Source organism: Amblyraja radiata, chromosome 18 (assembly GCF_010909765.2).
Source record: "Amblyraja radiata isolate CabotCenter1 chromosome 18, sAmbRad1.1.pri, whole genome shotgun sequence".
Lineage (NCBI taxonomy): Eukaryota > Metazoa > Chordata > Chondrichthyes > Rajiformes > Rajidae > Amblyraja > Amblyraja radiata.
In genome coordinates, this window is record NC_045973.1 from 40,764,446 (window position 1) to 40,776,883 (window position 12,438).

The 12,438-nt window shown below is 37.3% G+C and overlaps 1 protein-coding gene across 7 annotated transcripts in view; it reads left to right on the top strand.

The window, feature by feature from the left end:
* Positions 1-11,973, top strand: part of iqsec1 (IQ motif and Sec7 domain ArfGEF 1) — a 506,053-nt gene extending 494,080 nt beyond the window's left edge. For 4 of the 7 annotated variants that reach the window (XM_033037204.1, XM_033037205.1, XM_033037206.1 and 1 more), the window contains 5 exons: positions 513-612; positions 716-877; positions 2,728-2,904; positions 4,708-4,757; positions 8,163-11,973. In XM_033037204.1, the coding sequence (XP_032893095.1) occupies positions 513-612; positions 716-877; positions 2,728-2,904; positions 4,708-4,757; positions 8,163-8,786 (1,113 nt within the window). In that variant the 3' untranslated portion in view covers positions 8,787-11,973. The remainder of the gene's footprint in view (positions 1-512; positions 613-715; positions 878-2,727; positions 2,905-4,707; positions 4,758-8,162) is intronic. The other 3 variants (XM_033037208.1, XM_033037209.1, XM_033037210.1) reach the window with 1 other exon arrangement.
* Positions 11,974-12,438: the final 465 nt, after the last annotated feature.

A 12,438-nucleotide genomic window follows, 5' to 3' on the forward strand; every position in this document is an offset into this window, starting at 1 on the left:
ACTCCAGTTTCTTCCTAATTCCAAAGACATGTGAGTTTGGTTAATTGCCCTCTGTAAAATTGTCCCTAGTGTGTAGGGAGTCGATAAGAACGTGGGAATAATATAGAACCATTGTGAAGAAGTGATTAGTGGTCAACAAGGACTCAGTAGGTCCATCTGCCCGTTTCCATGCTGTATCTGTATACTAAACTAATTGGGACTATGTGTTTATACAAGGCTAATCTCCAAATGGACTTTAGACTATTAATGTAAGTCATGTCCATGCAGACATTTTAAATGAGGAATGCATGGACATCATTTTAAAGTGCTGACTAGCAGATTCTTAATTGATTTAAGACTTTTGAAAGGTTAACGTGAATAAATATGTCTAGTTTTCAAATGTTTGCTTCCCAAAGTGAGTTGAAAAGCTGTTACTAATTACTTAATAGTTAACAGTTGCACCTCTGAGTAAATCATGTATATGTTTTTACTTATGTATGATTGGAGTGTAACCTAAGTTCTTTCTTGTCTAGGTTACAAAGATCTTTCAAAAGAAGAAAAATTCAGTGACCTACAGTTTCCGGCAATCCTTTTCCTTGTATGGGATACAAGTTCTCCTTTTTGAAAATCAGTGTAAGAAATGAAGAAACTTTCAATGTGCATTTTATAAATATTTCTAACATAAATCCTTCCAAAAGGATAAAAAAAATATTAAATTGGTTTATATTTTTCGTAGATTACCCAAATGGAATGCGACTTACTTCAGCTAATGCAGGCGCTGACATCAAAGCTCTCATTCATTTTAACGCCCCCAATCCACAGGATCGTAAAAAATTTACAGATGATCTTCGTGAATCTATTGCAGAAGTTCAAGAGATGGAAAAGTACAGGATAGAATGTAAGTACAAAATTGTTTGAAATAGTCTTGAATTTGATTTCAATTTTTACATTAAGATGTGAGCTTCAATAGATATTGTTTCCATTTTAAATTGCAATACCTCCTTGACTAAGAAATACTTAAATGTTGAAAGTTTCATTTAAATTTGAACATACAGGTGCACAACCTTTTATCCGAAAGCCTTGGGACCAGACACTTTTCGTAATTCAGAATTTGTCGGTCTTCGGAATGGAAATTTTTTAGCGTAGATTTTAATGGCTGGCTCAGTGGTAGAGTGCTCGGCTCATATCCGCAAGGTCGCGAGTTTGCGCCTTGATCCTGGCAGTTACTCGATCGCGAGTTTGAGTCTTCAATGTCGTTTTTTCTTGCAGAATAAATGTTTGTATGAAATGCAGTGTAGGAGAAGTGTAATGACTGTGTGGGCAGAACTTTGGAAGTGATTGCCCACCAGTCTAAAAAGCCGCTGTGTCTCCCTGTCCCTGGGATAGCAGGGGGCGATCAAACAGCACAATACCCCCTCCCCCTCCAACTCCAGAGGAATCTGCTCCCCGATGGGCCGCTACCAAAGATCATAGAGGAGCTCCTCTATGATCTTTGGCCGCTACAGCGACAAGTGGCAGTTCGCCCACAGCCCGAGCTGCGCCCCCTCATCCGCCACCCCAAGAACAAGACGTACCTTGCACACCATCAGCTTCTGCCCCTACGTGTTCCTCTGGAGTTGGAGCGGGGCTGGGCTGGAGTTGCTGCTGGCTGTGGGTCTCTGGGATCTCCGTGCTTGCAGTGGGCCTGGGGGTCGGTGGGCGGCGGTGGGAGCTGTGGACCTACGGACCTACCTCCGTGGAGCTAGCCAGCTTCGGAGCGTGGAGAGCTGCGGGGGCGAGCTGCTGCGACCCGACTCCGGTGGATGGTGACACCGGGAGCTCGCGGGTCCCCGGTGGGAGACTGCTTTGCGGGGCACCGGCAGCGGCGACTTCTCCCGCCCGAATTACGGGGTTGAGAGTGACCTGGAGGGGGGCCTTACAACGCCCGGCGCGGCTGTAAATTGCCGCGGACTTGCTAGCGCCCGCCGGGGGCTCAAACATCAAGACCGGGGCAGGGCCCTACATCGCCCGGCGTGGCTTTGAGTGGCCGCTCCCCGATGGGCCCCTACGACGCCCCGAGCTGCGCCCCGTCATCCGCAACCCAGGTTCCTCTGTAGTTGGAATGGGGCTGGGCTGCTGTTGGCTGTGGGTCTCTGGGTTCTCCGTGCTTGCGGTGGGCCTGGTGGTCGGTGTCCAATTGGTCCTGACGTCTCCGGTGACTGGCACGGTCCTGCTGCAATCGCCGACGTGAAGACAGTGCAAAGCCCCCGCGCCGGTGCAATGGGCGGGGAGCTGGAGAGGAGAGGGGAGGGAAGGGGTCACACACATGGCCGGGAAGCAGAGGGGTGTAGGTGGGGTGAAACTGAAGGGAGCGACAATCTGCACTGTGTATCGTGAGTCTACCGTGGGAACTTTTTAACTCAGCGGGCAGGCAGCAGCATATTGTCAATTATGAACCCTCCCGCGCAATATACCCTCATCTTCTCTTTTATGAATGGGGATTTAGTTCCCCTTTCTTCGAGGACCGACCGGAGGTTCCGCTGTCACCTCTGCAGGCCGCCCTCAGTGAACGTTTTCAAGGACCTTTCTTCAAGGACCGAAAAAATGGCCGCTATTCGGAGGTTTTCGTTATTTGGATCTTCGGATAAAAGGTTGTGCACCTGTAGTAGTCTTACAAAACCAAAACAATCATATTTTCTCATGATTTCTCTTGTTGACAAAATTTCATCATGGACTGTAAGGAAATGTAATTGAACATTTTATCTTCAGCTGAATTAGAAAAACAAAAAGGAGTTGTACGGCCAAGTATCTCTCAAACATCAGGCCTGAAAAAGGATCCTGGTATTGGCACATTAAGCAGGACCAGTCTGGATGATAGTTATACCACTGGGGAAGGTTTAAAGAGGACAGCCCTAAGCAGTTCGCTCAGGGACCTTTCAGAAGCAGGTATGGTAATGGCAATTACTTTCAATTTCTGTTTTGTGTTGTTATGCTAAATATAATTGTAATATTACTTGATCAGGTGAAAATAAAGGAGACTCTTCTCGGTTTTGACAGAAGTTGGACTACAAAATAATACACCTTTTTAGTTTTGTAGAATGTCAATTGTAGAATAAACTTTTGCAATCTTTCAAGTTTATTGAGAGGAGAATTTATTGCATTTCAGGCTTTGAAATTGTGTATTAACTTTATTAATCTTTCATACAGATTTTATCTTTAGCAAATGCGGAACTCAATTTGTGAGCAACACCAAATAATGTTCTGAACATATTTACAATATTGTAAACTACAGATTACTTTCCTTTTGACTTTATGCAAATATTAAAACTTTTTAAGCACATTCGTGCTGCATAGTCATATGAAGAACCCAAACTTTAATCGGAGAATATAAATAACTTTAATACTGCCTGAGAGTGAAAAATCCAGTTTAAACATTTCAAAGTTATGTATATTTTAAGCAAAATATTCAATTGTGCAACTTTTGGTAATCATTGGTCTGATCAGAAAAATAACCTGTTGTGAGATTAGAACATCATGTGATTAACTGAGTCAAAAATAATCAGCATGGAATGGATCACATCTAGGGTGAAGAGAATACTCTGCAATGTACACAACAAGAAATTCCCTGTATTTTGTGCGTGGATCAGTACATGTACAACCATGCTCAAGTGTATTGTTTTGTTTAATGTGGAGAATGACAGTGTGCAATAGCAAATCTAAATCAAAGTGAACTCATTGGCAATAATTCAGTTGCAGCTTGCTAAGTAATGTTGGTCTCAAGTCTGTTTGTTCTCTTTCAAAGTTGATTTTAATTCTGGATGTTGCATTGTTATTTTGTCATATGATGTATTCTTGTATTCAAAAATGTTTTATCTGTAGGTTTTAATGAAGCAATGACTACTTGCCCAATTTAGTCCGGGATCACAATTTACCTGCTTTATTGAAATGATCATTATCTGTTACAATTCAAACACTTCTGATGTTAAAGAAAAATATTAACACAGAATGTTCTGCTCTCCACATTCCATATTCAGTAAAACATAACATGATTAGGCAAGGTCATTGGTTATAAGATTGGATTTGCATCTCTATAGAAGAGATTCTTTCATCTTTCACCATTTGACCTGGGCGCTACCAGTTTCCTACTAGCCATTGCTCTATCCTAGAGTAGAAAAATGAAATCCACTTGAGGTCCAGTTTTTCATAAATGGATGCTGCTTTGAACAATTCAGTGCAAGGACCACATTAAGGAAGAGTTTAGCAACATGTTCATTTTGTTGCTTCTACCTATCCACAAATGCTAATAAAAGCTAGTCATTTATGCAGTTTCCATTGGTAATAAAATAATCATTACCCATGTTGCTCAAGTTATTTTTCTTTTTACATCTGCAGTATATGTTTTTATACAATATACACCCGTATTTGTATGAATTATAACTAGAAATCAATTCTTGAACAATAGCATTAATTGTTTGAATTATTTCATTTTAAAATGCTGTTTTTTCAATCAACGATGAAATATAACAATGAGCTATTGTTACTTTAAAGCTTTAAAAAAAAAATAGAATTCCTACAGCCGTTGTCCCATAATATGCTGCTTAGTTTCCTTCAAATTTGCCTGCTGGTTCCCAGTTAGATGTGCTCAGCTTCTACTGTGTACAGAGACCAGTCAATGTACATTGGGTACGAGGATGTAGCCCCTGGGTTAATTCTTGGTTTCTAATCTTTGGTATTGCATGTCCTGGGCAGGCAAGCGTGGGCGCCGCAGCAGTGCAGGATCGCTAGACAGCAATATGGAAGTAAGTAGGAAGTAATTGCTCTGTAGCTGGATGTATAATGTATATATTTAAAGCATTTGTTTTGCATCTTTTTGCTTTCTTCCAATAAGTAGCCTGCCTGCCACGTAGAAATGCATGTGTGAACTGCTTGCGATGTGCATCTAATGCTCGCACAGTCAGGCTTCTTGTCAAGGCACACCATTATTGATGGAATCAGTTGAATGTGGTTCTGCTAGCAGCAATTGAGTCTGAAGCTTTTGAAATCATCAGCATGTTATGCTGAATAAATTTAAAAAGTACCATGTTTTAACCTTTGAACATGGATTATATATTATTTTGCTTTGTATGCGCTGCACTTATTCCTTTTTTTTGGCTGCCAATTTTCACAATTAACACTTAAGATTCTCAATCATGGTTTTGAGTTCTTAAGATGTTAGCATTTTTGTAAAAAAGCAGTTGAAAGCAATGTATGGAAACACATAGAAAAACTGGATAGAGTTAGATGATCTGAGTGTGGATTTCATGAAAATCATTCATACTACAAGCATTTACCCACACTCCCCTGCTCCAGCTCCAACTTCATGTATTGCCCATGCATGCTTACACTGTGCTGGCACAAGGATTAATAGACATGCTCCTTTGACAAAAACTGCCAGTAATTCTGTAAAATAACTTCATTTCTCTCAACATTTTTTAACGTCTTTACAGTTTTTGTTTTGTCTGTGCAAATGTCTTGTTGTAATAGTCTTTGTGTGTTCTTAAAGGATGAATTGAAATTTGTTGCTCAATGTAAACAAATGATCGCACATTGCTGAAGTTTGTTCTAAAATCTTGAAGAGAACAATTAGAACAGACAGGAAGACAAATAGATAGAATCTGTTAATTCTATTAAAACGTTTTTATGAAAACATTTTTCAGTAAAAGACAAATATTCAAGTTTATCATAGCAATGATTGAATTCATAGATAATGTGGAGAAAGATGTTTGTTACATTTCTGGATTAATCCTTTGCTAGTTTTACATCTCTTTATTGTCGTAGCGATAAAGATGGTAAATGAATGGTCTCATAATTGAAAGCTATGTAATATGTTAGTCAAAAAGTGGGGAAAAGCCTTCTTTGTTCTTTAAAATATATATAAAACAGTTTACATGTAGCCAGTAACACCAAAGGTCATGTATAGGATGAATGAATAATCATTCAAATATGTGAAATCCAAGATGATTTGAGTTACACATTTGCGTTTTTCATCTAAGACACAAAAGGAAAAAAACTGAATACCAGCAGAAAGAAATTATGTTCCTTAATCAGTACTCTTGCTTCCCTATTGGAGATTCAACAAAACCTAGCAAATGTACCTAATTGAATCAGCCTATTCACCTGACAAGGTATTAGAAGTCCTTGCGCAGAAGCTTGAGGGGAGCTTCAGAATAAATTGAAGAAAGTAACAGAAAAATCATGTAGGATATATTTCATGTCTCAAATCCTGTCAATGTGCTTTAGAATATTGGAACTAATGCTTGTATCTTTTATATACTTGTTTCTAAACAAAATTTAATCATAGCAAGTATTTTGTGTTAACATGCACATTTGGAATTTATCAGGTTGATGATTATTTCCAAAAACGTACAATATTGTTATTATACATGCTATAACAGAAATGTCAACATTTGACATAGAGAATGTTTTTGGAATCCAATATAATTTTTACGGTGGAGAACATCCTTATTTGTTTGAGCTTCAGCGAAAACCTCACCAAGCTGGTAGTGAGCACTCTTAATAGGAGCACAAAGTGAAACAATGCTCACTTCATAACAATGTGTTTTTTTAAAGTTTTATGCCTATTCAATTGGAAGATTATGGCACTTTCAGTCTCTTTTGGTAGTCAAGTTCATTCATGCTCCATTCATGAATTTAACCAGATTGCAATCAATAATTTGTTTTTAACAAGCATTCTCAGAAAATCTCAGCACTATTTTACAGAACCTCTAGAGTAAAACAGATAAGGAAAATGATGAAATGCCATTATGGTACCTTAACTGGAAACTTCATCAAAAAGACAACTTTGCAATGTTTAAAGATAGTGAACACAATGGTGAAATGCAAAGAGAAGAAATATCATGAGAATCGAGAAATCAAAGTGTTCCCTATCTCATCAAAAGGGATTTTTAATTCATCTCTCCATCACAATGTTCTCATGATGTTGAGGATCCATTCAATCAACAAATGGTTCAGCCTATTATGCAAATAACCTTTAATTATTGAATGAGGGAGTCCTTTAAACATGTTGGCATCAATCACTTCCTCGTTGTTCCTTAATGTCAAGGTATCTACTGGTTACCACGCAACAAAAGCTTTTCACTGTGCCTCGGTACATGTGACAATAAACTAAACTCAAATCAATTAATTCCTAACTTTTGTGCTGTAAACCCAGGCATATAGTTCATAAGAGGTGTAGGTTTGCAATAGATTTTGCTTCCCATGGGCTTCAAAAATTATGAATCAGGTAAATATATGTACACGTGATATTTATGAAAATTACAGCTGTTGTATACAAATTAAAGCTTTAATTCTATGTTTTTTCTATTAAATATTGCAGTGACTGTATCTTTATAAAATGCCCTGGCACATGATGGCAAAAGGCATTTGCTCTATAATAATTAAGAATATCTGTTTACTGAAAGGGTGGTTTTAACAAGCTAGCACTGTGGGACTTCTAGGCATGCAGTTATATACAGATGAATTATCGAGATAGTAATCTTGAAATAAATTTAAATTAATTTATGAGAATGCGCTTCAAGTTATAATTTTTAATGGGTTCTTATCTTGAAGAGGAATGAGTTGGGGTGGCTTGATCGTTTCTGCAAATGTGGCAAAATTACAACAATCCACTACCTGTTTATTCAGAAATGCTGATGGTTCAGGATCAGGCTTGCGCTTGCCTACCCGAACCCCAGATCCTGCACTTTCTTGAAACGTATCGGGTTCACTGGATTATACTGCTACATTGCATAAAGTTGTTTCTTAAAATAAGTGAAGTAAAAGAGCATTGGAGTATTAATTCGACTAACATCTGAAAATGAGGAAACTCTACCAGGCCAACACCACCACAAGTCTCAAGCATATTGGATTAGTAGTAATCTATAGTATATTGTAGACTAATGTATAAAATAAAGATGAAAATTATCTGGATCATCCAATTGTGGAATCGGCATTCGTGTGTTGAAAATATTTTGTGTGATACCTGATGATATGGTACATAAGTAAATAATGCTACATTTCATTGAACAAAGAGATCTAATTGTTAAAACAATATAGGTCTTAATGTTATGTAGTCAGTCATGTTATAATAATGTTAGCAGTCAGATTTAAGTAACTTTCAAGAGTTTTGTGTTAAATCATTAATTTATTTTTATTTTTCCTCCCAGGGGTCGGTCATTAACAGCCCTCATGTACATCGAGTCAACCCAACTGCACGAGAAAATCCAATCCGTCCTCATCAGACAATGTCAAACTCATCATCATTGCTTGGTTCTTTATTTGGTGGTAAAAGAGGAAAATCATCTACGCAGGGTTATTCTTTAGCAGGGCCATCTCAGCAATATCCTCCACATCAGCAACATTCCTCAGCTATACATCACACAGGTCAGACAGAAGTACAGACACCGCAGCTACATGCGCACCATTCCCAATTCTGCCACGTACAGCAAACACAGCCTCAACCACCTCCTTATCATCACCATCACCACTATCACCCTCCTCAACAGTTCCCTCATCAGCATCACCAGCACCTACAGCATTCCCAGCACGCGAGTCATTCCCAGCACGCGAGTCATTCCCAGCACGCGAGTCATTCCCAGCACGCGAGTCATTCCCAGCACACTCCATACGTGCAACAGCACCCCCACGTAACACATCCTGCTGTGCCCATTTCCCATTCACAGCACCCTACTCATGCTCAGCACCCTCAGCATCTCCACGGCCAGCAACCTCCATCTGCTCCCACCACTAGCAAAACCAAACACACAAGTGGCATAAGTACAATAGTGTAGGAAGAAAGAAAAAATAAGAACATTCTGTGCTTGTAATGTCACAAGAAAGCTGCACTGGCACTTACAATTGCAGCAATATATGAATCTAACTTCCTAACTCGAAAGCACTTGATAATATTACTGCATACTATTGATAGTATCCGATTGGAAACATGGAATTTACAGTTCCAGTACAAAATAAGAAACAAAATAATTACATTATCCTTTAGGCTACCCAGGGGAAAGTTATCCTAGGTTTCTTTCTTTGCCTTGCTTTGAGGCAGGCTGAAGCCTTCTGTGCAGCTTACCATTCAGTGTTTGTGCTGTTCTTTTTCCAGCAGTTGTTTATTTTTGTCTTTCCCTTGGTGTACTGTCTGGCAGTTGTTTTATTATTTCAAATATGGTAGCCTGTAACAAAAAACTGATGTGGATCAAATGATTTTGAAGTTGCTTTGTGACAATGGTTTCTGACAGTGGAAGAAACCTTAGTGTAAACAGAACATTGTTATGGTGGCTTTGTTTGAATTTTAGTCTTTAATGGTTTAATTGCACATGGAAAGTAATGTTCAGAAACCTGAAGTTGCAAAACAAGCCTCACTTTTTAAAAAGTTTCAAATAAACTATTCACAGAGACTTAAAACTGTAGAATTTTGAGCAACAATAATTAATGTCAGTATTTATTTAGCAGTAGCCCCTTGGTAACAAACACATCATAAATAATCTATTAAGTGTGCCAACTATATCATCACTTAATATTTTAATCAAAATCTGCTTCATGTATAACATGCATCTGCAGTTCTTTCCTACACATGCATACAATATTTTAATAGGAAACGCTGCACACCTATTTGACTTCAGTATTGAAATTAGTACGATTAATATTATAGGTGAGCTAACTAATGAAATTTAATGCTGTTTGCTATTGAGTTGGCATCTAATTATCTGAATTTGCCATCCTTCATTCCAAAGCACTGCTTATCAGTTGGAGATAAATGAAGGTAAAAAAATATAGAATAGGTCAAAATTGATCTGTTTTCATACAGTATAAACAAAACTTCATGTACATACACAAACATTCAGAAGTCCGCACTGAGAGCAATTAGATGCTGATAGCAAAACCTTCAAAGATGAAATTCCATTTTCTTAAGAAAGAGAGAGAGAGATATATTTTTTTGCTTCAAAGTACATTGCACTCAGCAGGCTGAGTACATCTCACACATATCATTGTCATATTTGTTCCTAAAATTTAAATTTTGGTCCCTTTATTTCAAATATGGATTGGTGATGTCACCTAATATCAAATTATTGCAGCCAATGCACTGTTGAAGTGACAGCAATTGTAAACATGCAAAATATTATATTTAGTGATCAAATGAAAGGTCTGCTAAAAATAAAGGAACATCAATGGCATGGACCTTTCTAAAGTAAGACCAGCTCAGACATTTTTTCTAAAAATAACAGGTTTCCCGACATAAATGCCAGCAAATCTATGAACTGAGCACTTTGTTAGCTGCCGTAGAGAGCAAAGACAGCAAATAGAGTCTAGCCTTTTTTCCCTTGTTTTTGTTTCCAGTGTGTGCAATATTTTCTTAGTGCTACGAAGTGAGAATATATGTCAGGTTTGTTAATTTAATCATTCTTGAACAACTTGGACCACAAAGTCTTATCTTGGACTAATTCCTGAGATTGTGTTGCTTTCTGTATAAAGATTGATGTTCTCAATGAAGCAGGCTATCTTGCATGTCATTTAATGTTAATATTGTCAGGCTACACTCTACATACTGTATATTTGCAACATCTTAGTGTTAACATTAAATATAGTTGAGGTAAATTGATCGCATATTAAAATACTTAGACTGTTTCTTCAGACCTCTGTACTTATAACTATAGTCTAACTGTAATCTAAAATTTGTTCCAAAAAAGATCTGGTTGCCATTCTAGACAATAGCGGTGGGGAGGGTTTTTCCAAGGTCCTCTAAGAATTACACAATAACTCCTTCATGAAGACATTTGTCTGTTACATATACTGTGCATAAATTGTTTGAGATTATCGTGAATTTTCATTGTAAATAAAAATGTATTAAATTAGGAATAGTGTGGATTATTTTTTATATTTACTCTTAAATATCTGCATTATCAGTTGTACTGGCTTATGTATAGTGCTCGAGTGTTGATGTGCAAAGGAGTTCAAACACATGGTGTATGTCTTTTTTCCACATCTTACTAAAGCATATTCTTTCAAGAAGATGTTGGGTATTTCAAATTTTAATTTATGCAAATAAATTCCACCAAATAATATCAGACTGAAAAGAATACACTCTATGGCTTGTAATCCACCCACCTTATCTTGCAGATGTTGCTGACCTGATCTTTTCTGGAATAACACAACTAATATGTATTTGTATTGGGTTTTTTAAGTTAAGAATGAAATGTATCATAATGTGATTTGTTTTCGATAAGATCACTTTAATATTAGTGTACAAGTATTGTATTGCTTAAAAAGGAGAGAAAGCTGCAACCATCTGATGTCAAATGTTTTCCCATCTTGCAATGCATGCTGCAGAAGCCTCTTGCTTCTGGTAACAAAGAACTGAATGAAAGTCAGCAAATACAAGTAAAACGTTTGATGTTCAATTTACTGTCTCATGTAAAACTATGTGTTACTGCAGTCCAGCATGTATTTAAGTTTGTACTCATTGTACAAAATCATTTGACACTGCCACTTCTGCCTGCAAATATAGCAAAGTAATTGTGTACATAGACTAAAAAAGAAATACCCTATCTCAAGGGTGAGATGGGAAAGGAATGGGAAATTAGATTGAAGAGAGTTAATAAATAAACAATTCTTTAATTTGTATATAATTGTAAATTAGTTTTACCAATGTCCATAGTCATTTTAGGGTTGTATTACTTCTGTTCCTATACTATCGTAATGCTTAGATCTGTTGTACTTCTGTGGCAGCCATGTCAAACTATATGCTTATTGCAAGCAATGAGTTCTTGAAAACATACTAATTGTCATATGCTTTCAAAAATTCATGCATTGTAACTATTTTGCAAATCTCAAGATCCATTTTCAATGTAAAAGGGGAAAGGAGTGGTTTCATTTTAATATGCATTATAGTTGCAAGTAGTACACAACCCTATCCATGTCAAAATATGGCTGTGATAATGTGGAGAACGCAAAATAAATTATACAGAAATACTACTTTTGTCTTTTTTTATTTGATGATTTACTTGATATTTTAGAAAGAAAGCTGCCTGGTATAGTCTGCTATATTCCTTCAAAGACATTCATGTTTTTAAATTATAAAATCCTATCTTACGGCATGTTTTTTTGATATTTTGAATTGTTACTTAGATGATATGCAGGCTGTTATATATCTGTAGACTTTGATCTTCAACAGATTAGTGTAAATACACAAGATGTAATTATGGACTACACAAATGTTCTTGAGAATTGTTCAAATTTTTGAATGTTAATCAAGCTATTGCAGACAACATATTGGCACACATTTTGTGGTTTTAATGACATTATGGGTGGTAGCTAATGGCCTTGCATAACAAAATCTTATTTACTAACCAGAAGAAGCGGTCCTCAGCAATACCAGCATTTATTGCCCTTGAGAAGGAAGTGGTGTGGCCAAAATGAAATACTGTGGTGCATATCGAG